The 27,314-nt window shown below is 37.4% G+C and overlaps 1 protein-coding gene across 3 annotated transcripts in view; it reads right to left on the minus strand.

Annotated features, from left to right (window-relative positions):
- Positions 1-7,467: 7,467 nt before the first annotated feature.
- Positions 7,468-27,314, minus strand: part of Tbh (Tyramine beta hydroxylase) — a 34,884-nt gene continuing 15,037 nt past the window's right edge. For all 3 annotated transcript variants that reach the window (XM_017086546.4, XM_017086545.4, XM_017086542.4), the window contains exons 3-8: positions 12,457-12,815; positions 11,971-12,122; positions 11,516-11,907; positions 10,488-10,837; positions 9,707-9,894; positions 7,468-7,881 (exon numbers count right to left, since the gene is read on the minus strand). In XM_017086546.4, the coding sequence (XP_016942035.2) occupies positions 7,578-7,881; positions 9,707-9,894; positions 10,488-10,837; positions 11,516-11,907; positions 11,971-12,122; positions 12,457-12,815 (1,745 nt within the window). In that variant the 3' untranslated portion in view covers positions 7,468-7,577. The remainder of the gene's footprint in view (positions 7,882-9,706; positions 9,895-10,487; positions 10,838-11,515; positions 11,908-11,970; positions 12,123-12,456; positions 12,816-27,314) is intronic.

Genomic DNA, 27,314 nt, shown 5'->3' on the forward strand with positions numbered 1-27,314 from the left:
TATGACTGAACTATATACATATAACAAATGGTTGTGGGGGAAATATAACAAAAATTGTTGAGCATAAATAAAAAATTTGGAATAATATGAATATTTTATTTGTAATACCCTATTAATATTTTGTTGTTTTTACTTTTTAACAAGAGGTGGGGATCTATACCCATATATAAAAAGAACATTAACCTTTGATCTTCAGATCAATGCTTGATCTTAACTTATACAAGGAGTATCAATAAAATGTATATGTTTTCATGAGGATGTATGTGTATAATAACGCATTATTAGTCTCGGTTCCCCGTAACGATCTATTTGTAATACACCCCGCCAACTATGCCCCATAAAAGGACCTCGTCTCGTGGGATCGACCTACTTTCACAATCGCAATCGCAGTCGACAGGCGACAGGTCAAATGGACTTTGGCTTATCCCGTCCTGTGACCACGTTTATTGCGAATTCCTGCCGTCGGTGAACCACCCCCCCCCCCCCTCAGCGAGTACAACTGGAAGCCACAAGGGGGCGGAATGTCGAGTCACTTTCATTATCAACAAAACAAAAGAAGGATGGTCGCCGTGAGAAACGCAGAACCGAATCTGAAATGCACTTCTAACACTTCATTTACCTGTGATTTGGAAAATATAAGCTTTTTTAGACTGCCTAACATCAGTGAATCTGTATCACAAATGCATAATTAAATTCCTGCTTAATGCGAATTTATTATACCATAATGAAAACACCAATAAATTATATAAGTTTGCAAACGAAATTCATATAATTAAGCAGAAGCTGGTAATAATAATTATTGGGCATCAGTAATACGTTCTAGATACGAAACCCAAACGTGTTCAGATACCCTTTTTGGGCCACAAAACAAAACGTGGCAAAGGCCACAAAGGCCATTAACGCAATGGTCGGGGGGGATTCTTTTTTGTTTTTGGTCTGGCAAAGGGCAACGAGTCAAAGGCAAACGGAATTTCTTGATTAAGTAATAGGAATGTTGGGTCCACACAACCAGAAATGTCAGCGTTCTATCTCGACTCTGACATTCCTTCAAATGGGTGTGAGCTTTTGGGCCTTATCCTGGCAAAAGTCCTGCGACCACTGGCCAAGGACGAGTCAATAAAGCATACTGATTAATGTCAATTTGTACTTGGATATTTTGCATAAATTATGCATAAAACAAAGCAGCAAACAACATGGCAGAAAAAAATACACAATTGGTCCCCAAAGTGCCATACCGCTGCCACGCCCCCCTGGCCTTAAATGATTGGGCGGCACAGGGGCATTTAAGCCGATTTCAGTCGCTTTATCCCATACCACACAGTACAAATACCCAACGATTACCACCAAATATCACCGAATAGCACAAAAAGTGGTTACAAAAAAAGGACAGACCAAAAAATTTTAAGTCTTAGACTAAAGATTGTGGTACTATTTTTAATTTCTGCCCTTTTAAACAGGAAAACTATATTAAAATGTTATTTAGACTTAGAAAAAATATATATAAGTAAATTTTAAAATAACCACTGAATGTTTAATTGAGATGCTTCTAAAAATGTCCAAAAGATTTAACTGGTTAACTTCAAGTTTACTCTTAACCTAAAGATTGCTTAGCTTTCTTTTTTATATTTTAATAAAATAAATAATCATTTTAATATATATATTTAAATAACAAATTAGTTCAACATTTTCATAGATTTAGTATTGTTTTTTTTTGCCTATTAAGCAAACATAGAGAATAGCTCTGCCGCCACACATACGGTGTACAACAGCAGTCTTAAAGTCAGTCACAAATAATAAATGTACATAAAAGATAATAATATAATATAATATTATATAAATACGGGGTATTTTAAAGTCGACCACCTGACAATAACTGACTTAATGTGCTCCTTAATGCCAAAAATGCGGAAAAGCCTTCATAAAAGCGAATGAAATTACCACAGACTCCGTGCGGAGGTCCTTTGCAGGTTCCTCCTGCAATGACAACAAGAACAACCATCAGCCACCACAAAAAATGAAAAATAAAATAAATGAAAATTACAAGAGCAACGAAAAAAATGAAACGAAGTGAATCTGTGTACAAATTTAATTTTCCCTTTTTTTTGTTTCGCCTTTTTCCCCCTTCAAACTTCCCCCACAAAAGCCGAACGAAAATGTCACATAATCAAATTTTTAAACGCAAGCGATTTAAGAGTTGTGGCCGCTTACAGGGAAATTCCAGGAGGTAGAATTCCGGTAGGTGTGGCACGTGAATATGCTGGGAATGACGGCGGAAAGAAAAAAAAAAAAGAAAACAAGGGAACAAAATGTGGAGTGAAGTGGTGTTCCTGGGACTCCTTGCGATGACATATGAAATATTAACAAGAGCACCGCTCGCTCGAAAAATTTCCAATGCACGGAAAAGCTGCGTGTTTTTCCCAGCGCGCCAAAGGGGTTGGGGAAAAATGTGGCGAAATCTGGCTAAAAAAATTGGGGGATAGGGACCGGGGGGGTGTGGAAAGATCAAGCAAGTCGCACAATTCGCCATCAAGCGTGAAAACAAATTTACTTTAACGATTCTGGGCGAGGGAGGTGATGAATTTGGAAGCCCCACGGGTATGTCGAAATTTGCATGCCTTAAGTAAAATAAAACAGCTTTAGCTTGGCAAATTCTACGAGTTTTGGTATGACTATTTGTACAAAATCTAAATAATACTTTCCAGTGTAGGATGTTTTGAGAATTTTGATAATCCTACAATCATATATGGCATAACTTTAATAATCTATTAATACTTGCCAATGTAGGATGTTTTAAGAATTTTGATAATCCCACAATCATATATGCCATAACTTTAATAATCTAGTATTACTTTTTAATGTAGGATGTTTAAATTATTTTGCTAATCATACAATCATATATGCCATAACTTTAATAATCTATTAATACTTGCCAATGTAGGATGTTTTAAGAATTTTGATAATCCCACAATCATATACGGCATAACTTTAATAATCTATTAATACTTTCCAATGTAGGATGTTTAAATTATTTTGCTAATCATACAATCATATATGCCATAACTTTTTATAATCTAATATTTTGTGGCATTGTAAAAAAAAGGATATTGAAAAAAATACCAAAATTTTTCCTCAAACCCATTTGGTAAATACAAGCAAATCCCTTGAAAGGGTATAGGCCAAAGATAAGGCAGCCTTGATGTCGTCTGCATGTCTGTCTATTTGTCTGTTTGTATATAAATTAGAACACATCAAAAGTTTGTGACATTAAATTTGGCCCCTCCGTCACAAAACTCGTTCACACACGCCAGCGAATGGGCCGCAGATAAATGTTTTAGCAGAATGAGTCTGCGGTTGGAAATGGGAATGGAAATGCCGATGCCGATGACAGTAATGATGCTACGCGGGCGCGAGACTATGGATCTAAGTCCCGAACCCGAAACCCCAACCCCAAAACATCTACCTCAATCGTAACCCAAACTTTTACAGTTGAAATTCCGAAACTTGAATTTATTTCAGTGGATTCTTTAGGAACCTAACCGAAATTGATTTTATTCTATGTGATTGACAGGTAATCTATAAGAAAAACATAATTTTAATATGTTTAACTTTAGAAACATCGAATACCATCGTATATTTTAAAATTTTTAGCTGATAATTCCTTATTAAGTATTCTGATTACAATATAATAACCATTATCCATAATAATTCTTAAGTCTAGCTACTTAAGAGCTTTTTTAGGGATAACTACAAAGAACCCTTATAGAACCCTTCCTATAGAAGTTTGACTGTACCTCACAGGTGGCGCCACTAACCAGAACAAGGCGGTCACGTTGAAGGTTGGGTTGATTAAATGTTCTGCTCCTGCGTGTGTGTGTGTGTGTGCGTACGAGTGTGTATGGTGTGTGTGCGAGCGTGAAAATGCAATGACAACAACCCGAAAAAGGCGATTACACACACACACACGAGATTTTTGGGGGCGATGCCTTCACGTACGCCATTACGTTAGGTTACGTTACGCATACGCCGCGTACGCCGCGACCACTTGACTTTTCGCAGTCCCCGAAATCGGAAATCTGCCGCTGACTTCCCTCGCCTCAAATGAAACCACTCTGCCCGCGTGACACTGGCCCCAAAAATCCCTAAAAAAAAATTGGACGAGTTAAATTACTTATTCTAATTAAGAGTACTGCCTTGAATATTTTAAAACTTTAATTACGCTTACAAAATACACTGCTCAGCAAAGGGACTAAATATTATTTCATTCTTTTTCTTAATGAATTTATTTTTCATATATTTTTCTTTCTTGATATATTTTAAAAGCATTGAAATCTTATTTTTTATTTTAGTAGATAGAAAATAAATAAAATAATTAAAATTTAGTACATATACAATTTACACTGTTCATCAACATGATGAAAATTTATTTGATTTATTTATTTTTGGCAAGAACACTATATATTTTTAAAGCATTGACAAATTATTTTTATATAATAAAACTTAAAAAATAATTAAACTATAATTAAAATGAATTAAAATTAAATACATTTACAATATTCAATATTCACCAATATTTTGCTTAATTTATTTTTAAAGCATTCAAAAATTTTTTTTAGCAATTAAATTAAAAAATTACTTAATATATAATTTAAATTAAATACATATACAATATACACTGTTTTCTTCTTTTTTTGCTTTATTTATTTTTGGGGAATATGTTCTTACTTCATATATTTTAAAAGACATTTATATATTTTTATATATTATATTATACATATATTATTAAATTAAAATTTATTTAGTGGCCCCAAAATTTTATATGATATTTAAAAATCGAATCCTTTTTAAGATATGTCATTGTAATTCAGTGTCAAGGAAGTGTAAGCCCAAGTTCCATTTCCCCCTTCTCCTTCGACGTTCATTCTTATCGTTCATTCTGACTGACTTTCTCCTCTCCTTTCCTTTTACTTCTTATTTTTGCTAGCTTCTCGGCAGGAAAAGAATGGGAACGTACATATGTAAGGAGTCTGTCATCTGCTTGAAGGCTTCCACGTCTGATGAAATAATGCTAATGGAATGGAAGCTGTTATATTTTGTCTCCGCAAATAAACCATGCACAAAAAAATTGGGTCAAAAACTTAAGCAAAAATGTATTACTATGCTATATTCAAAAAAAAAAAAAATGATTCCAAAATATTTATTTTCTGTGTGGCACATTTTTTAAACATCTCACGCTCTTCCCTTTTTTTTAATGTAGTTTTTCTTATTCCCTCGTTTTTTTTTTTTTTTGGGTGTGTGCGTGTACGCCCGGCGCCAATGAATATTAAAATATTTGTTGTTTCGTTAAAAACTTTTAATTGGATTGCAGCGTTTTTAATACTCTCATGACTTTCCATCGCCGGGCGCTGTTCTTTACCCCTTTCACGTTGGTCACACGAAAACTGTGCACAAAACTGAAAAATCAATTAAAATGGCCGGTCGTCAGTCAACGCGTTGAAGGATCAAATCTGCAATGAGGACAATGAACAGCGAGAGTCCATCATTGAACGGTTTAAGCCCTTAAGCACTCAGGGATTTCCGTAGGGCCATAAATTAAACGAATTTTTAAGGGAAACTCGACTCAAATGTGTAATGTATGTGCATTTGGGTAGGATTTTTGGAGCAGACTAACTAATTGATAAATAATTGACAGGTGTCTGTGGAGTTATTATCTGAAAGTTGAATAAAAATCCATCTTAATCACTCAATTGTCAAGAGATGTTGACATTACGACACCATCCCCCCCCCCCAAAAAAAAAAATAAAACACAGGTATTTTTCTGGTATGGTGGTCAGTTTTTATTCGATAAATTATACATTTTACTTTTTTTTTGGTTTCGCTTTCGATTCGTTTTTGTTTTTTATAAATATTTCATCTACATAGTTTATATATTCATGTGTATATATATTTCTTTTATAGCCATAGAACAATTATCACATCTTACATATGTATGTTGGCTACACTTAAACGTATCCATTACATGTTTACTCAAATGTATGTGTGTTCGGTGTTTGTGTGTGTGTGTGTGTAGTTGAGTTAGGGAAAACTAAAAACTATGAAAGATAGAACTAATGAAAAGCGTGAAGGAATGATACGGATATCAAGGGATTCTGGAGGGGGATTTCCTGGTAAGTAAGCTCCTGGCTGCTGGTAGCTCATCTACCATGTCCCACGATCCCCCCTGCACCATATTCCCCATAAGAACCCAATACCAATATGTATATATATTTTTCTACGATTTGTTACATTTTTTTTACCGCCTTTTTTCCATGGCGTTTTCCTAAGAGCTTCTTGGTAATTAGACTTGGCAACGTGGGGTTGCATCAAAAGTTTGCTCATTTATATTGTATAAACAGTGAGCTCGACTACCCCGCTTCGCCATTATACTTTTGGCCTTCTTGGTTCCGGCCACTTTGTCCATTTAAGTCCGTTCCGTTCCATTCAGTCAGTTGGCCATTTCATTTTTCAGCTGGCGCTGAGAAGTATGCTACAATTTCCTCTCAGCCAAGTTCAGTGCGTGTGTGTGTGTGTGTGTGTGTGCAAGGGTGTGTGTGTGTGTGGGCCATGCCTTCCTTGTAAGCTGCTTTGTGTTAAACGTTTTAGCCTGGCGGCGCTGTCAGTCGGCAAATTTCAAAGGCTGGCCAAGACAACAAGGGCAAAGGGCACAAAAACAGAAAATATAACACAAAAGCAGGCCAAAAGCCAAGGAAAAAAGGTGAAAGTAAAAGTGAAAGGGTTTGGGTACATGGGCGGGATTGGTAAATGCATTAGTTATTTAAAGAGCGAAAACATTTGTTTTGGCCTGTTGCCCTTGCGTTGCTTTCACTTTGGCCCATACACACACGCACACACTCGCACAAAGAAAGGATAATGATAATGCTAATGGCGATGCAGATGAACGGGCAAATACAAAGCGACTACAGTCGAACTTCCCTAACGCTTTAAAAAAAAAAACGTTTTAACCTCTTAGAAAGAGGTTAAAAAATTTAAATAAATTCTTCAGATACTTCTCTTTGAAGTTTTAGCAAAAAAATGATTTCTTGCCCAGGAAAACTTATAAAAAAGCATACAATTTAAAGTTCTTACACGTAGGAAACTATTTTAATACTGATTTTATTATAATGCCTTTTGTTTTTATTACTTTAAGGATGGCTTTTTATTTTTATAAAATATTTTTCTATAACTTTGAACTAATTTAATGGCAAAGAAAAACTAAAATACTTTCAGTAAAGAAAAGATTGTTATGATTTCAATAGCTGCATTTAATTTCAAACCTCATCCTTTTAAAAAATTAAATCAAATCAAACTAAAGCTTTAATAAGAGTTTGCTTAGCATTATATATTATAATAATAATAATAAAATCTGTAAAAATTGTTTGGCTATGGAACTACGACTGTTGAAGTCAAAATCTCCGTATAAACCATTTCTTTTGCAGGTGTATGGGTGTGTGTTCTGTGTACTCTGTGTGTGTGTGTGCTTGTGCTATGCCACGCCCCCATGCCAGCCAAGGCGATTACGCCCTCCGCCTAATGCCTAATGCCTAATAGATGCACTCCCCCAGCAAATCGCACTCGCCCTTCTCCAGCGGCTTCAGCCACAGCGGATTGTAGTTGGGGCACAACTTGCGGTGGATGGGTATGCGGATTTGCACGGGCGTCGCTGCCACGCCCTCCCAGCTGTCCCGCCCCCCGAAGCGGGTGCCATCCGACCTGTTGCACTGCATGCTCAGCGGCTCCTGCATGTACATGGTGTACAGCTGGTCGACCCGGGGCTGGGTCCACTCGATGCTCCGGTAGTTGGACGACCTGGCCCCATTCAGGTGCACTCCGTGCTGGTGCTCCGTGCTGAAAGAATGCGGGAAAAACGGGGATCCATTAGCGATTATTAAAATCATTGATAACCAAAAAAGGGCATGGTATACATTGGGCAATCCACATTTGTATAGTATTTGGTATTTGGTATTTTGTATTTGGTATTTGGTATTTGGTATTTGGTATTTGGTATTTGGTATTTGGTATTTGATATTTGGTATTTATCACTCATACGCACTGTTGCCTTGAATCAAAGATCTATTTGATTCAAGGTGGCGTAGATCTCAACCATCCATTTCTTTGTATACCCTTCATTTTTTTTACAACAATTCTAACAAGTTCTACAAGTTGATAAGGCTAGGTATAAAAGAGCTATTTTTCTAAACTATATTTTAACTGGCATACGTGTCGTATGAGTAATTTTTAAGGAATATTTATGACCATAACGCTCTTCCCTTGAATTACTGGAACTATTTTATTATAGACAAGTAAAAATAAAAACAAATTTGGAATTATAATTATAAGTATAAACCAAATCATATCACATATGTAGATATAATACTACCCAATATTGGCAGTACTTAAATTGATTTTAACTTTATAGTTAATATTATAAAAATATTAAATTATAATCAATTTATATCACTGAAATATGCATTACATAAAATACAATTTCCTTTATTAGCTTTGACTGTCTTTAAGAATCTTTAGGGACATGGAACATAATGATTTAAGCAAAGCGGTTGTGGTTAAAAAGGTTTAGGTAAATATAACCGCAACAATAATAGCTTCAGCCATCTGAGCAATTTCCATTTCCGACTGCCACCTAAAGGATACGGATACGGATATGAATAGGGATAGAAATTCGGATACGGGGATACGGGGATACGGGGATACACAATGCTCTGGCAAGGCAGCATTGCAAGTTTTCCCATTGCGGTGGCCCTAATCTAATGTAAACTTCGCCATCAACCGATGCTCAACTGCTTAAACTTGGCAATTAGCGAACACCTTTTTTGGGGGCTAGGCTGGGGGAAATGGGCGTGGCAAAGGGGGGTTAGCGAACAAAGAGCATTTCGCCGTTATGAATGCGCCAAGGAATCGGTGCCTCCAAAAAAGGAATGCCGAAAAGTTTCCCTTTGATGCACAAGGAGCCGAGCGGAAGAACCCCCTTAATGAAAACCCACAATGCCACCACCGCTCATCACCCCAAAGCCCCTTGGACCCTTCTAAGTCCCCCCTTGGATCACCCGAAATCCCCGCCTGTGACGTCGCCTGTCGTCGCTTTCGCTGCGTAGATTAAAAAATATTTCTTCCATTAACGCCACAAACGCCTGCGGTACGGATGGATAGAATGCCATGAATGTGCATGGGCGTTGTAATTGTTGAATAAAGACAGGGATAAAAAAAGGAGCAAAAAAAAGGGGAAGCAAGTCAGGAATTCCCCTGGAGCTCTTTTCAAAATCAAAGGGTTTTCGGTAATTTCGGCGGTTAAGCGATCAAATCTAATCTAATCAATCTGAAGTGATTGCAAACAATTATAATCATATTATCTTTAAAGGGGTTTTTTCTTTTAAAACGTTCCCAGATTCTTAATACAAAGTAATAATATTAAAAAGGGGCGTTATAAATGCTGAATAAAGACAGGGAAAAAAAGTAGACGAAACAAGTTTACAATTTAGGAATTTGCCTGCAGCTCCCTCCAAAATCAAAGGACTTTCAATGGTTTCGTATCTAAACTAATCAATGTAAAGTGATTTCTAAAAACTATGACTTATATTAAAACCATTTTCTTTTAATATAAAATAATAAGTTCTAGTTCTAACTTGTATTATACTAGCAAAAATATATCCCTCACCGCTTCATATAAATAAAGTAGTTCTCCAGCGTCTCCTCGGAAACGGAACTCTTGCAGACCTCCAGTTTGGTGGCCGGATAGTAGTGGATGTAGTTGACGCACATCTCGTCGCTGATGGAGAATCCCCCGAGGGCGGCGGTCTTGTCATCCTTCGTATTGTAGTAGCAAGTGGTCACCAAGGCGTCGCCCTGAAAAAAACAAATGGTAGATCGTCAGGATTGCCAGGAGGTCAAGGCTAAAAAAATCCCTTTTAAAAATACAAGATTGCTCAAATTGTGACTTCAAGTGCGATGCGAAAGTGCTGTTTTTGTAATTTTGAAGTCAAAGAAATATTATTTAAAATATAATAAATGGTGGTATCAAGATAACTACGATTTGAATGAGGCTTTTAACTTTTAAGAAAGTTTGAAATGTCTTTTATATCATTTGTCACTATATCATTATACATAATTCGTGAAGTTTTTACAAAATGGTAAGATTTATTTAGATATATTTATAATATTTATTAAAATAAGTATATTGTTATTATTAAAATTACAATTTATAGTTTTATTTAGTAATTTATTATTCTCAGGTTAAAAGGCAATTGAAAATGACCTATTATCTATGTTTCTAATTTCAGCCACAGCTACTGTGGCCTCTAGCTAGTTTTAGAGTTTTACTTTAAGCTTTACAACGTATAGTTTTACCTTGAAGGTTCAAACTGTGGTAATATTCCCAGTTAAAAAGGCTAATTCTTTTAACTAAACCCAAATCAGAGCCAAAGATTTACATAACTCACCGGCAGGACACGCGGCTTGTAGTGCAGGGTGCGCATCTCCTGGAAGTGGTTCGAGTAGAAGTCATCCCGGTTGATCTCCCGCAGCTCCTGCTCCCCGCGGAAGTGCCGGGTGAGGACGCGCACTCCACGCAGGTGGGTGTGCAGCTGGGATCCGAAGATGATGATGCCCGTCGCCGGCAGAGCGGCTCGGGTGCAATCCGCCACACAGTAGCCGCTCAGCGGGAAAGCGGTCTGGCCCGGTGGAATGGCCATCTTGTCCGTATACTCCAGGCCCAATTCCATTACGGCGGCATCGTATTGTCGCAGTGTCTTCGACATCTTGATGCGGAAACCCGAGTTGTCGACCAAACCTGTAATTGGAATCGACAGGGCACAACGGGGCGGATGATTAATATTGATTGACGTTAATGGCACAAGAGCATTGCATTTCTCAATAGCTGCCATTAACAATTTGCAATTGGGTAGCAAGATTTAATTGGATCCAGTTACCTACGCTTTTAAACATTTTATAAAAGTACCCTACTTGACTAAGGGGATAACTTATTTACACTACATTGCGTATACGACTGGTTGAGCAGCCCTTAAGTAGGCTACGTTTTTTGTAAATTTTATAAAACAAAGGATTTTAATCTGTATTTATTAATTTTGAACTTTATTTAAAAAATAGCCCACTGGGATAATCAAATATACATAGTTCACTGGTTTTAACATTTTTTTATGAACTGGAGTAATTTTAAAAAATAAAATTCTCGAATAATTCTTATCTACGAACCCCGATAAAAATATATTTGTTTACGATTGATAATTCGATAACCTGGGATCCCATAACACCACCTAAATAAATGGCTCTCAATTGAGTCCCAATTAAAATAAATACATGCAAAGAGTGTAATACGCTTAAAGTTTCAACCAAATCCCTGTACTGCGCCACGTGTGGCGATGCAGTCCATCACTTAACCAAACCGGGTTGTGGTAATCCTCTTTGGGCTACCCCTTCCACACCCACACCCACTTCCCAATCCACTCACCAGCCTGCTTCTCTGGATTATTGAAGTGAACCTCCAGCCGGACGTAGGGATTGAAGCCAGGTCCGCCGATGGGCAGACCGGCCTCCGGGGGATAGGTGAAGGTGCCGGCGCCCATGGCCCACAGCACCATCACCTTGGAGCAGACCTTCACCGGCGGCGGCATCTGTTCACAGTCGCCGTTGTACAGGGGGATCTCCACGTGCTCCTCGGCCTCGCAGTGGAACACCTCCATGTGGTGAACGATGCCTGGCGTCCGGATGAGCGGCTCAAACTGGACGATGTGGTGCCGCCGCCGGAGATCTCCCTCCAGACGCTGGACATGGCACCAGTAGGTCGTCTCCTGGGCGGGAATGGGTGCCTCCTGCAGCATGATCTCCAAGTGGTCCAGTTCACTGAGTATAATATTTCGGGTATTTAACTAAGCTATATTTTGCATAGGATATACCCCGTCTTACGTTTCGGGTATGAGTATCTTGTCGGCCCGGAGTAACTGCAGCATCTTGACACCCGCCTCATGTGGAGCCGTCACATTGGGCAGGGCAAACTGGTGATCCTCCAGAGCCAGCTCCGTTTCACCACGGGCCCAGACCACGTACATGGTGCCCTCCTGCACAGAAAAAAATTTAAAGTAATGTTGATATACAATAAATAATGTTAATTTGACATTCAGGAATGGTACTTCTTGAATATCTATTCTTCGAAAAATTATATCAAATCGAAAAACAAAGGAAAGAGCAAGCGGGAAACTCCCGAAACTCTCCGAAATATAAAACAAGAGATCAAAAAGCAAAATGGTGAACGTATAACGTATCTAGATAAATTAGTTATGAATTACATCGAAATAATAATATATATATTTAATATTTAATTAATTTTTTCTCAGTTTATAGAATAAAATCTGCTAATCAAGTCAGTAGTTCTCTGTACAAAAATCAACTTACATGTAGTCGCAAATCTAGGGGATCGCAGGTGTCGAACTTGCGTCTGAAGGCCAGCGTAAACTCGTCCATCTTGAAGACCTCGCAATCCTGCTGGTAGTCCCGCCTTACCCACCGTCCATCCGGACTTGTGTACGTGTCGGTCACCGCGTTGAAGAACCCATTCTGGTTCTCAAAAAAACAAATATCCGCATCCGCCAGGCCACCACGTTTCGAGAATCCCAGATAGAACCACCGGTGCTGCTCGTTGAATGCATTCTGCAAATGGAAGAGCACCTCCTGCTTGTACCAGTCCACCATCCAACTCAACTTGATCTCCTTATCGTCCAAGTAGATCTCGTGCAGCTTCGTGTCCGACAATCCTGAGAAAGAGGTCAAGGAAAAAAGAAAATATTAATACAAAGTTTATAATATTGGTTGGTATTATTTCATAGAGGCTAAAATTAACTAAATTATAGGATGAAGTGATAGGGATCGTTGGCATATGTAGCAAGCTAGGAACCCCAATATTAAAAAAGGCAAAAACTTGTCAAACAATAAAAATCCCCCTTACAAAAAATGAAAAAATTTGTCAAAAAATAAATCTTCCTCAAAGTGATAGAAAGCGATAGCAATTGAATCAAGCTGCTCAAAACTGTCGGTCTTTTAGCTGTACGCCTTGATTTGGCTAAACTACGACTGAAAAACCACCAAAAAATGAGTATTTTTGACCAAAATCTGAATCTCAAAAATAAACGACCTACCCCCTTACAAAAAATGAAAAAATTTGTCAAAAAATAAATCTTTCTTAAAGTGATAGGGATCGATAGCAATTGAAGCAAGCTGCTCAAAACTGTCGGTCTTTTAGCTGTACGCCTTGATTTGGCTAAACTACGACTGAAAAACCACCAAAAAATGAGTATTTTTGACCAAAATCTGAATCTCAAAAATAAACGACCTACCCCCTTACAAAAAATGAAAAAATTTGTCAAAAAATAAATCTTTCTTAAAGTGATAGGGATCGATAGGAATTGAAGCAAGCTGCTCAAAACTGTCGGTCTTTTAGCTGTACGCCTTGATTTGGCTAAACTACGACTGAAAAACCACCAAAAAATGAGTATTTTTGACCAAAATCTGAATCTCAAAAATAAACGACCTACCCCCTTACAAAAAATGAAAAAATTTGTCAAAAAATAAATCTTTCTTAAAGTGATAGGGATCGATAGGAATTGAAGCAAGCTGCTCAAAACTGTCGGTCTTTTAGCTGTACGCCTTGATTTGGCTAAACTACGACTGAAAAACCACTAAAAAATAAGTATTTTTGACCAAAATCTGAATTTCAAAAATAAACGACCTACCCCCTTACAAAAAATGAAAAAAATTTGTCAAAAAATAAATCTTTCTTAAAGTGATAGGGATCGATAGGAATTGAAGCAAGCTGCTCAAAACTTTCGGTCTTTTAGCTGTACGCCTTGATTTGGCTAAACTACGACTGAAAAACCACTAAAAATGAGTATTTTTGACCAAAATCTGAATCTCAAAAATAAACGACCTACCCCCTTACAAAAAATGAAAAAATTTGTCAAAAAATAAATCTTTCTTAAAGTGATAGGGATCGATAGGAATTGAAGCAAGCTGCTCAAAACTGTCGGTCTTTTAGCTGTACGCCTTGATTTGGCTAAACTACGACTGAAAAACCACCAAAAAATGAGTATTTTTGACCAAAATCTGAATCTCAAAAATAAACGACCTACCCCTTACAAAAAATGAAAAAATTTGTCAAAAAATAAATCTTTCTTAAAGTGATAGGGATCGATAGCAATTGAAGCAAGCTGCTCAAAACTGTCGGTCTTTTAGCTGTACGCCTTGATTTGGCTAAACTACGACTGAAAAACCACTAAAAAATGAGTATTTTTGACCAAAATCTGAATCTCAAAAATAAACGACCTACCCCCTTACAAAAAATGAAAAAATTTGTCAAAAAATAAATCTTCTTAAAAATGATGGGGATCGATAGCAATTGAAGAAAGCTGCTCAAAACTGTCGGTCTTTTAGGTGTACGCCTTGATTTGGCCAAACTAAAAAATGAGTATTTTTGACCAAAATCTGAATCCCAAAACATATATGTTCCTTAAAGTGAAAGGGATCGATAGCATAGGTTCACTCGTGGTTCCTTGCAAAAGTCAGTTTAATTAAGATTCAGATTGTTGTAACGTGGAAGCTTCTCCCAAATTAACCGGTTAGGTCTTTGTGTTGCTGGTTCAATTTATTAATTAGGGCAGCTCAGATTGAATAGGGCCCCGGTGTTGTATGCGATTGGATAGCCCAGCTGCAGGGCCAATTTCCCGCGGGACCCGATGCTGGCAGTGTTATCCGACCTGTTACTCAGTGTCCTGCTTGTCCTGGGTGTCCTGTCCTCCTGGACAGTCCACGTCCACATCCTCGTCCACCGGCAAGTCGAGTTATTGCTGGCCATTAAGCCGGCTCGTCTGCTTTGGTTACCAATCCCGGCAACTGTGCATCCGTGGAGATGGCGCGATAATCAAGTTGCCTTGTACTAATTACCCAAATAAAAGCGAGCCACGCGACTTCAATTCATCCACTCCCCGGTCCATAAACCCTCATAACCCTCAGGAACTCGCGACGTACCAGGGGAATCCAGGGAATCCAGGGAATAAATGGGAGTAAAGGGAGTAATGTCACTTGGCAACGGGGGAACAGGGACAGCGTGGATTTATGTTGGCAGCGACTTGGTCGAAACGGCAGCACATCAGGCACATCAATTACGGCAACAATATCAGCAACAACAGCAATCGTGGATCCAGTGGAGCGGCAGTAACGAGAGCGAAGGAAAACCCAATAAAATGTCAAATCCAATTGGCAAACACACGCCGAGATCGAGGACGACGAGGATGAGTTTGAGGACCATGGCCAGGACTCTGGATGTGGATGTGGATGTGGCTTTGCAGCGCAGTTCGTAAAGTATATCAAACTGTTTGTCAGTGCGCAAGCACAGGAAAAAAATATTTGGAACGACCAATTAATAAAAAGCTCTTTAATCTATTTAAAAAAAAAAAATGTTACTTTCAATATGATAAATCCAATTCACTTGATTATACACTTGATTACACCTAAGAAAATAAACAAAGGTTTTAAATGAAGAAAAGGAAATTCAGATAATAATATTTTTATTAAAAATTATATAACTTAAAAGAATAAATTCCAACTTAAGATAATAAATAAAATATTTAAAGCGATACTATTGTATTGTATTGTACTAGAGTGCAAAATGCGTTCCATTAAAATATAGAATTACAACTCCAATGAAAATGAAATTGTATCAATTTATTTTAGATTCCACAGTGACTTAAATTAGCTTGCAATTTCTTTCAGTGCAGCTAGATGAAGACACAGAAGGCAGAGCAAAGGCGAGAGCGAGAGAGCGACAATAAAAACACTCGATTACAATCAAAAGTGACAGGGGTCCGTGGTTTTTTTTACACGGGGCGCGGTGTCGGGCTGTCAAGGGGGGGTTGGGGATTTGACATGGGTGCCGCTGGAAGAGGGGGCCAAAGGATTTCGGGCAATGGTGCGTTGATGAATTTCGCTTTCCGCTCGCTCGCTGTCCGGACCAGAGCAGTTCAATCAAGTTCGGCGGAAGTAATATGCCCCAAAACGAGTTTGAGCGGCACCCACACCGCCCACCGCCCCCCAATCCCCTTTTCCCACCCTATATGCCACCCCAACCTGTGTGTGTTTGCCACTAAAATTGATTTGTTACTGTACATATGTCTCACTTCACTTTTACAAGCGGCACACAGACACGATACTTCGGCCCAACCGCAAAGACCCCAACGAACCGGAACTGGAGAACCCTAACCCAAACCGCCTTTCTCCCCCCCCCCCCTACTCCTTTCTTTTTTCGGCGAAAGTTTGGTAATACGAAACAAATCGGTTTTGTTGTTCCGCTCCCATCGTTTGCCATTTCGCAATTGCTTCGTGGGAAATGGAGTTCAAAACCAGTGCAAAACGAGTTCAACTCATAATTGGCAGGTTGATCGTTAATTATTTGCCTTGTATTATGTGGGACTATTTAGAATTTAAGAATCCACACAATAGAATTTATGAGAATATATAAATGGCAAACGAATTGTAACCTAAATAAAATAGAAAAGTTAAAAAAAAAAAAAATTGTATTAAAAAATTTTTTCTTAGTATTAGATTACAGCAAAATCTTTTTGAAATTCCCCTGCTTTTCGCCCTCCCAGTTAATAGCCATATTATACGGCTAAGTATAACCATACCCACCTAAGTAATTCAATTTGTTTCGTTTTTTTTTTTGTAGGTTGGATTGGGTTCGTGGGTCAGGGCTGCGAGTTCATTGTAGATTCAGTTGGTGGAGCTGGCCCAGTTGATTTGATTTGGCATTGATTGGGCCGCCATTGCATCCTCGAAATCTACACTTTACATGGCCTTTTGGCAATTTGATTCCCGGCAAACAATTGCCCGGCCACACATAAGAGATATAAGTGTGATAAAATTTAATAAACTTGAAGTTTATTGCATTTGCTCGACTGCGTCTCGGTTGTGTTGGCCTCTTATCCAATCGAAAACTTTTTTGATTTTTCCAACCCGCTTGAACTTGAAATGCCACTTTGAAGCTCCGCTCATCCTGCGAATGGATGATATTTTTTTTTTTGTTTTTTCTGTTGATGGACAAACTACTGGGGTAGATCCTTTGGGGCCGCGCTGCATAGTTTTGTGTCTCCGGACCGATGACGGGAATGATGAGGATGTTGGCGCGGAAATGCCAAAGCGCACAGGAATTTTCTTATTATTTACTGGATGCGAACGAACGGCACTTGAAGGCATGTCCAATTTCCCGACACCCCCTCACTCCGATTCTCGCAAGTCCCATTCCCATCGAACATACCAAAGTGCTCCACAAAGCTACACTTTGAGAAGTGCTTCGGAAACTTTTATATATATTTTTTATTCATATAAAAAACTTGTATCATAGCTTCTTGCCATCGGTAGCTAAATCAACAGTTTATCCCTTAACAAAAACAATTTTAGCAGATCTTCAAAAACAAAAAAAAAAAATTCCTTTAAAAATAAAGTTTTTAGAAATTGTACATAGAAATGTTTTCCTTTTTTGGAAAGGGGTTGTTCTTAAGAAGGATTTTTCTTTGAATATATTAAAAAATGTGTAAATCCAAAAACGTCTTCCTACGAAAACGATTAATTTGATTACAAAACAGCAAGCAATTTTTTGTTGGCCAGTGTAATTTTTGCATTTGGACGATGGGCTGCCACAGGCGCACTGGGATGATGTCATTATAATAATGTTATATGCACAAATCGTCAATTGGTTTGGCCCGGGGACGATTTGGCTTGGCTTTAGTCGCCCGTCGTTTTAACCAGCCCCCTCCCCTCGAAAATCCCCCCCCCCCCTCTCATTTGTCGCATTTCCAGCATTTCCCTTTACCATTCGCATTCCGATTCCCATTCGTTCATTCAAATTGCCGCTCAAGTGACGCAAAAGCATCTGGGGAATGAAATGTTCGTGCTTTCTCCGGACTTTCCCTCGACCCCCCCCTCTCTTTTTTTCCTCAGCTTTCTCCGCCCCTTTTTGGCTGCCCCACTTAACACTTTATTGGATTCCTTTTGTGCATGTCCGCTGGTTGTTGTTGTTTCCGTTACTCTTATCACTTATCATTATCCGCGCTCTCATCTGTCCAGTTCGATTGCCATGTCCTGGACATTGGCTCATAATATAAATTGACTGCGTCCTTGTGGACCTTTTCCTTTTCCTTAACAACACCCCTCCCCCTTTTTTTGAGTTATGAAATTGTTCGACATGAGCTGTTGACAATTGTCGGGGTGCCATTATGTATTATCCATTATTATCTCTTCTAGGTTGGTATTTCGGCGAAAGCATTTCCCTTTTGTTCACTAAAAAATCATATTTTCCAGCACCGTAAGCCTAACGTTTAATTACTTTTAACGAGGCTTATGTTATTAAAACTTTGCCCCAAAAAGTGTTGCCTACTTATCAGCTGTAAGCCACTGTGATATTGTCGCGTCTTCTCTTTGATTGAGACAAATATTTGAACAAATTTCACCTTTGCTAAGGCACCCACATACATTCCATCCACTTCCATTGACACTTCCCCTTACCCCTTACCCAAAAACCTCAGAAATGCGGCTGGGGCTCTATATAAATTATTGAGGATTTATTGGGCGGTCTGCTTACTCGCTCATACACATATAAGATATTGGCATTTTGATAGACTTCCTATCACGCCCGCGGACACACAAGCACACACACTCAAATACCTAGTGATGGGAGTTATCTAGAAGGCGTTCTAGAAGGTGTTCTAGAAGGTATTCTAGAAGGTATTCTAGAAGGTATTCTAGAAGGTATTCTTCAACACTTTTAGAAGGTATTTTGGGTAGCCTTAACTTAAACTGGACAATTTAACCACAGCTTAGTTATATACATGAGTGATACGATATTTTTTGATATTAGGGTTATAATAGAAATCCCATATATTATGTACTTCTAATTGTATAAATACTATCAATGCTTATCTTCAGTTAAGAGGTACATTTGTTAAATAAATAATTTATGAATTCAAGTCTGAAGTCCTTGCCCATCACTAAATCACATCTAATTCGCACTTTGTCTAGAACAAACGAGCGCACGTTTAGTTTATCATAACGCTTATTTATGGCAACCACTTTGCGCCACCTTTCGATGATGATTCCCATAGTGATTATGATGACGAACGATCTTGGGCAAGGTGGGTGCATATATATATGCCACACACCCACGTATACCTATATACAGTGGTTTATTGGGGGCGTAGGCTGTGGGAGGCGCTCAACAACTGCCGTGACACATTGAGTAATGACACTCTCAAGTCGATAATCCATTAGGATGTCCAACACTAAGCCCCATGAATCGCTAATGCCATCGGGGAAAAAGGGGGCTATTTGTTTTTTGTTTTTAATAAAAGGGGCAGCGGGCAGGGTTAAGTGGCTAGGAATTAAAACCGATGTCCGAGCAACGTTTGCCTCATAACTCGAAGGCAAGTTAAAATGACAAACTGTCAAACTTTTCAAAACCAAGCAAAAACAATTTTTTTTCTCGAAGCTTTTAGTTTCTGAGTACACCGAAAATAAAATTATTTATAGTAAAATATTCCATTCAAAAGCTGAAATAAAAACTAAGGATTTTAAGTATTTTTGTATACAAGAAAATTGTATCTTCAAACTTCAAATGAATAAAATAAATACTTAATTAAATATTTTTTAAGTGTAAGATTGTGTGTAAGCCATCTGGATTAGTTTGTCATCTTCAAGGAACTTTCGAGTCCCTCACAAATTTAGCATCGATCATAAAGGGCTAAAACCACCGGGAAAAAAACACGAAATGCTCCACTGCTTTTTGTGCGTTAATTTAGTTTGAATTTTTGTGGGCTTTTCGCGTGGCATATGGACAGCCCCCAAAGGCGACATTTGGCATCCAATATTTGAGAAGGAAGCGGAAAAAGGGAAACAGGAGCTGCATGTGTTAGAAGGGGCAAAAACGTGGCCAAAACGCACGTGAACGTAAACTGCCGCAGGCTGTTGCATAAATAACAAAGCCGCCAAATTGCCATGGCCACGTTTTGGCCAAATGACGCTCTGACCACCACCGGCAAAAAAGAAGGCATAAACCAAAAAACAAAAAAAAACCTAAGCCAAAAAAAAAGGCCCAAAACTGCGGCGGCGAATGCGGCCTCTGATAAATAAATTAAAAGGCACACGCAAAACAGCGGGAATAGCCCAAAGTTTCCCATGCAACTTGAACCTAATAAAGCTGACCACGCACCATGGGAGGGAGGTCAGGGGTCAGGGGTCAGGGGTCGAAGGGGGTGGTGGCACATGTGTGGCCACATCCACGCAGCCGACAAAAAACCGCCAACGCGTGGCCACACAACGGCCCAAAGCGGCAAAAACGGTCCAAAAGCAAAGCTGCAAAGCCACAGCCCTAAACAAAATTGATAAACCGAAAAAAATAGCCAAACAATGGGGTATACTCGAATCCAAAAATACCTTTAATGTTAAGGAAGCATTTACAGTATAAAATAAATTAATAAATCAGGTATAAATTGTTTTTAGCTTTGACTAAATACTTTTTTAAAAATTTAAAATAATCCTTAATTTATCAATTAAATATTGAATAAAAAATAAATAAATGAATAACATAATAATAATAATAAATTAATAGCTTAAGTGTTTTAGTATTGAAAACAAAAATAATTTATAAATTGTTTTCAATTTTAAAAAAGCATTCCTAAAAATGTATAAAAATATATAATAATAATAATATTAAATAATAATATTAATATAAATACCCAATTTAATCGTAACATAACAATATTTTTTTATTTTCTGTAAGGAATGTAATCAAAGTACTTTGTAATATTTTCTTTTAAGCGAAAGGATCTCCATGAACTTTTATTGTTATAATTTCTTAGATCTCTTCAGCTTTAATGGAAACTGACCAATATAAAAGGCACATTAATAAAAGTCTATTAAAGTCATAAACAATTTAAATATATTCACCTTTCCTCTTTTAAACACCTTGTTCATTTAATTTTTACCTTTGAAAATTAAAGTTATAACTATAGCTAGTTGAGCAAATTGAACAGAACGATCAACTTTCAGATCTGGTGGCAATAATGAATTGGGAAAGTTCATCCTAGCTGTTGATGCAAATGAAAAAAGGTTTTTGTAAATACTTTTGCGCTATGGCAAACTTTCTATCCGCAACAAAACAACCAATTTATATAGTAAAATACCCACTGGAAAGGGGATAACAGCGGGGTCCAAACGAGTGCAGTTGACCAAAGGACAGTGGATGTGGATGAGGATGATGCATAAAGGAGTGAAAACCGCCATCGAACATGTTTTCATGGGTTTTATTTGATGCCACCAGCAAAATCGAGGAAATCTTAGGAACCAACGGAAAAAGCGGGAAAAACAAGCCAAAGTGATCAGAAATCCAAATGACGGAGATGAAGGAACTCAAGAAAGAAGCATATGGGGTTTCCATATGCAAGCGATTCAATAATCAAGTGTTTTCTTTCAGGATCCTTTGTTTGGGGTAGTTCTTAACTTTCATTAGTAAATGTGCTATTCAAAAACCATAACATAACTATGTATTACTAATTTTAAAAATAATGTATTTTTTTAACTCCATTTTTTAACAGTTTACTAATTTTATATAGCCTCTAAATACATATAAAGTATAATCCACTAATTAGTTATTATAAAGTGCCATAGTTAGTTATGTTAAACTTATATTTTCTATCTTTTTAATGCTGATCTATAACAATATTTAGTTTAGAAATCATGTATATATTTTTTTTTTAACTGATAAAGTTTATAAATATTATTTTATATGTTATATTTATATTTCCTCATTTTAGATCTTATAAAAATCAATGATATATTATTTTTTAGCTGATAAAGTCTTTTATATATTATATAATATATTATATTAATATTTTATTTTATATTATCTTTTATTTATCTTTTTTTTTTTTTAGAACTTGTTTTAAATTGCCTGAAATCTAGTTCCTAACTGAAAGCTCTATCATGTTTTATACCCTAGCTATTTTGAATATATGTTATCACAGATTGAGGACCTTAAGTCAAGGGTCTTGAGAGCAAATCTGTCCACCCAACTGTTTCTGGTTTTATGAAGTATCTAAAGTCCTCTTGATGTGCATAGCTACAAGGCACTTGTCCCGTAAACTTGGATCGGAGAAGTGGCAAAACCAAAAAAAGGAGAAAAAGAGGCGGCTGGTGAAAGGGGGAGTGGCAGACCAAGTGGGCGGTGGGTGGTGGGGCAGAAACCTTATCAATGTGCCTGAGTGAGTGTGTGTGCGTGTTGGGTAAATTAGGTTTCATCTTTGGGCAATTTTCCTTTTGCTATTTTGCTGCCTTTTTTGCACTCTGTTTGCAAACTAATTTACCGTTAGTTATTACTTGCCATCTGTGTGTGTGTGTGTGTGACTGAGTGTGTGTTGGTAAGAGTGTGTGTGTGTTGGTGAGAGTGTCTATCTCAGCATGCATATGCCGGCCATTTGTCTGCCACGCCTTGACCATAAATAACACGTTCTTTAGGGTCCTGGCTACACCAACCCAAACATGGCTAACACGGAGTTGCAAACACAGATACAGACACACACACACACACCGACGCACAGGAGCACGCACACAGCGACAAAGTTGTCACTTATAAATGTGCAGCTATTTCCATTAAGTTGTTGTCATCACTAACATTCCTGCGAGCCTCATTTGACCATAGCCAAAGGCAAAGGCAAAGCCAAAGCCACTTGGCCCAAACACAATATACCCTACTGCCAAATACCCTGCAATTTTTGATTGCATTTTAGGGAATTTCCATTCTAGTTTATTATATCTAGATGTTAATTTTAATTATATGCAACTGCTGGTAAGCCAATATTGTTCTTTATAAATGAAGTATTATGTATTTATTGAAAGAGGTCAGAAAAACTGGCAATTTGCTTTTAAGTAAGATTCTTATTATTTTAATTTTAAATTTAAGAAATTTGTTACATTGTTATAAATATATTGTTATATTTACTTTTGTTTATACAACCTTTATCCATTTAATTTAAACTTCTTTAGAGGTAAGTATTTTATATTTTGATAAAGTTAAAAATGGTAAGTTTTATACTTTTTCGTTGAAATACATCTTATAAAGTTAAGTTTAAATAATACAAATGTATTGTAGATTTAAATAAGAGGTATTCTCTATATAATATATAGGTTCTGCATTCTACATATAAACTTTATTCAAAGTTTAAGTATTTTATTTTTATAAAAATAAAAAAAAAATGTGACCTTTTTTAATACTTTTAATTAGTTATTATTATTTATTTTATATTTTATTATTTTACCAACAGCTACCAAAGAGTATCTGCTCCGTTATCAATTCGGTTCTCTTTTGACTCTTCATTTTGTTTTAGGTTTGTTTAGGCCAGGCCAGGAGAAAGGTCAGGGGAACAAGTCAGTAGGTAATCTCCGTCTAAACGGCAAGTGGTCGGGGGAATGGGAACGGGAATGGAAATGGGATTCGAAATGGGGGGCAGGCTGCTGCTGTTGGGGCGACTTGTGGGTAACCGACTTAATCACAAGAAAAGGACGTCACAGTCTTAACTTGGCCCTCTCCTTCTACAACTCGTCCCCTCTCTTTCTAGCCTCTGTCGCTGTCTCTTTCCCCCTCTTACCGGTTCCAGTCATTCGAATCTGCAGTGTCAGCCATTCATTTGGTTAATGACATTGTGGCGGTTGCTGCGCCAAAAGCCACAGGGGCTGTGGGCAGGGGGCTGCGGGGGATTCATGGCTAAGAAGGAGGCAAGAAAGTATCTCTAAGATACTTTCAACTGACACATAAAGTTTTTGGTCGGCCCACCGCCATATGTACACACAAAGAAAAACATTCATTTATTTTTTGTTAAAGATAACAAACAATTTAAGGATATACCTATGTAAATTGTAATTTAAATTGTTAAAAAAAAGGTTTTTGATTATAATATTTAATAATATTTTTCATACTAGTATAAATTTTAAGTAAAAAATTAAAAAAAATGTATAATATAATGTAGTAAGTGTTAGGAATAGGTATAATATATATAATAAAGTAATATGATTTTAAGTAATGAAATTTTTTTTTTAATAATAAAAATCCTAGTTTAATTTATAATCCCATATTTCAATATGTTAGGCCACAAACTTTTACTGGCTTGCATCTCCAATCATTTTCAGTGCGTTTTCCTTTGTTCTTTTGACATTTTAATGATTAACGATGTGAAAACCATGATTTCACCTGCATGTGAGCATGCAATTCGTTAAAGTGTGCCTTAATAATTAATGTACAAGATGATTTTCTCTCAGTGCATGCCTACATGTGTGGGTTTTGTGTTCGTGTTGTTCATGTTGCCGCTTGTCTGTGCATATGAAAGTGGTCGCCGCACCAACAGCGCTTTCCCCCGAAGTCCGAACTCTGGTTGAATTATTTTAGCAGCAACTGTTGTCTGCCCATGTTGCTGCCTTTGTGCTAATGCAGCATACCCACTCGCATTTCCCTGCAACATCTACCCTCTTGGGATGTGCCAGCAAGAAATGGAAATGAAATATAAATTAAAAAAAAAAAAAAAAAATTGTAATAGACAAACAGACGAGAATGTATGGAATGTAACTGAATTGAATTAAATGTACAAATGTCGGTGGCTGAGCCATATGCATGTGTACATATATGCATTTGCATAACAGTCCATATGCCTAGGGGGTTTTCCAAGAACAATCGTGAGTTTTTCCCTGCATTTGGGGATTCCCCATTCAAATTTAGTCCTATTTCAAAAATGATTGATGTTTTATTTTTTCTTTTTTTGGGAGATGTTCTCATTAGGACCATTCCTTTTTTATAGTAGATATACATACATTTTATGTAAATTTCTCACAATGATATTAAGAATGATCAATAACAATAAGAGCATATATATTATTATAATTTATTATTAGAATATAATACAAACTAGGGTGTTTTCCAAAAATAATAGTGTGTTAACCATTGAATTTATTCCCCATTCAAATTTAACTCTATTCTAAAATTCTTGAATCTCTATTTTTCTATGGGAAATACATTTTAGACCTTTCTATATAAGACTAAAATATATTATATTACATTAAGATATATTTGAAGTGTTAAGATCATTTAAAATAGAATCCATATAAGGATAAAAAAACTTCGGTTACTGCTTTGCATATAAGATTTAAAATGTCATCAACGTTCGCTACCAGCAGGAGAAAAAAAAATGTCACTAATTAAGGCGCTGCTGTTAATGAAATCTAGGCCAGGAGAAGAACAAGAAGAATTGCGAGGGTCTGGCGGGGTCTTGACCAATATAGCCGCCCCTAGCAGAGCGCTTTAGTGACTTAATAATGGCTCAACATTTGCATGGCCAACACACAGACACTCATGCAGCTGCACTTGGCTTAAACACACACACACACACACACACACACATGTTTGATTCAATTTGGCTGAAACGAAGACATTGACACGCCCCCAGGCTCATATGCCCCCCCAACCCCCTCTTCACGCTCACATTCCACAACATTCTTCACATCCTCCACTTGCAAAAACTCCCACTTTCGACCCAGCTGAACTCTCACTAATGAGTTTCAAATGGAAAGTACTCAAGGAAAGTGTGCCCCCTTGCCCCCTGACCCGCTGCCACGCCCCCTAACCGTTACCGCCCTCGATTCGGTATTTTTTTCCATTCTTCGATGCCGGACGAGTGGACGACCCTTTTGGGCTCTTGGGCACTTGGGCACTTGATGCATTGCACTCGAACGCCTGGCGATGCGATAATGGCAGGATGGAAAATGTAGAAAGCGCCGAATGTAGAATGTGGATGGATGGTGGATGGAGGATGCAGGATGCTGGATGGATGCAGGATGAATCGGCTGATGATTCCCGATTTCCAAATGGTTTTCCTTTTAATGTGCGCCACATACCATAGTTGACCCAAATCAGGGTAGTGGTTGCTTGGCTGCTTCGTTGGTTCATCGTTGGATGTGAGCCTCCCAAGCTCCCAACTTCCCATGCAACCCATACAATCCAAACACCCACCAAAATGACAGACTGAAACGAATTTTCAATTTTGCATAGAAAATTTTGAAGCCAAAATAAATCCGCACAAATGCTGATTCTGCTACACATGAAAAAATTCACTTTGGCAGTCAAATCAAAAAAAGTTGAGCTAATACCAAAAAAAAATTTTACAACATTTCAAACTCTAGAAATTACAAAGCATTATATTTTAAAAATTTTTTATGGCTTAGCAAATATTATTATTAAAGCTTATCAAAAAACTTTCAGAGAAAAATTGCATTTAAAATGTAAAACTAACTTGATAGATGGTAAAAAAAATCCCAAATTGTAGGTAAATTACAAAATAGTATTTGTCCAATGAAATAATACAAAGCCTAAGTTAAGATTCCTAAACTGTTTCCTAGAATCCGAAATAAAAAAATGTTTGTATATATTTAAAACTATGTAAGCTGCGGTAAATAATTTTAAAATTGTTTAATAGAACAGTAAATGATTTTCAACACTTTTCAAAAAGAGTTAAGTATTTTACGAACTCCCCAAAAAAAAAACCAAACCGTTTATAATAATACCAAATTACACCTACACAATGAAATAATACCAAGCTAAAATTTAAAATAAATAAATGTTTCCAAATGTTTAAAGCCCCATTAACTGCCCCATATAATAATTAAATTTTTAAATAACTAAGTAAATACCATTTAAGATTTAAAAACTCCCGAAAATAAGAAATAAAACATGTAAAATTCCTGAAACAATTTTGATAGATGGTGAAAATGAACCCAAATCGTTGATAATAAAACCGAATGGCTATCAATTTGTTCTCAGCGCACCGATTTCTCATTCCGCCCCCCTTTGCGACTTTAATGAGTTGCGAAATGTTCCACATGGAAACATTTGAGAACGGAATGAAGCCCGCCAGCATTTTGTAATTGGCTAAAAGAGCACGCGGGTCTGGGGGTAGATTCAAAAATGAAATTATATACCGCAAGGACAAGCCCTGAATGGATAAAAAGGGGGCGCAGGCAGCAGGAGGGGCGTGGCAGTCTGGGGGCAGACTCAATTTAATCAGGCAACGCAAAATCAATTTAAAATAGATTTACTTCGCAACGCTAATTGAGGCGCCGCCAAGTTGTTTCCAAGGGGTTTGGGTATTAACAAATATTTGCCGAAAACTAAAGGC

The sequence above is a fragment of the Drosophila suzukii genome, chromosome X (assembly GCF_043229965.1).
Source record: "Drosophila suzukii chromosome X, CBGP_Dsuzu_IsoJpt1.0, whole genome shotgun sequence".
Lineage (NCBI taxonomy): Eukaryota > Metazoa > Arthropoda > Insecta > Diptera > Drosophilidae > Drosophila > Drosophila suzukii.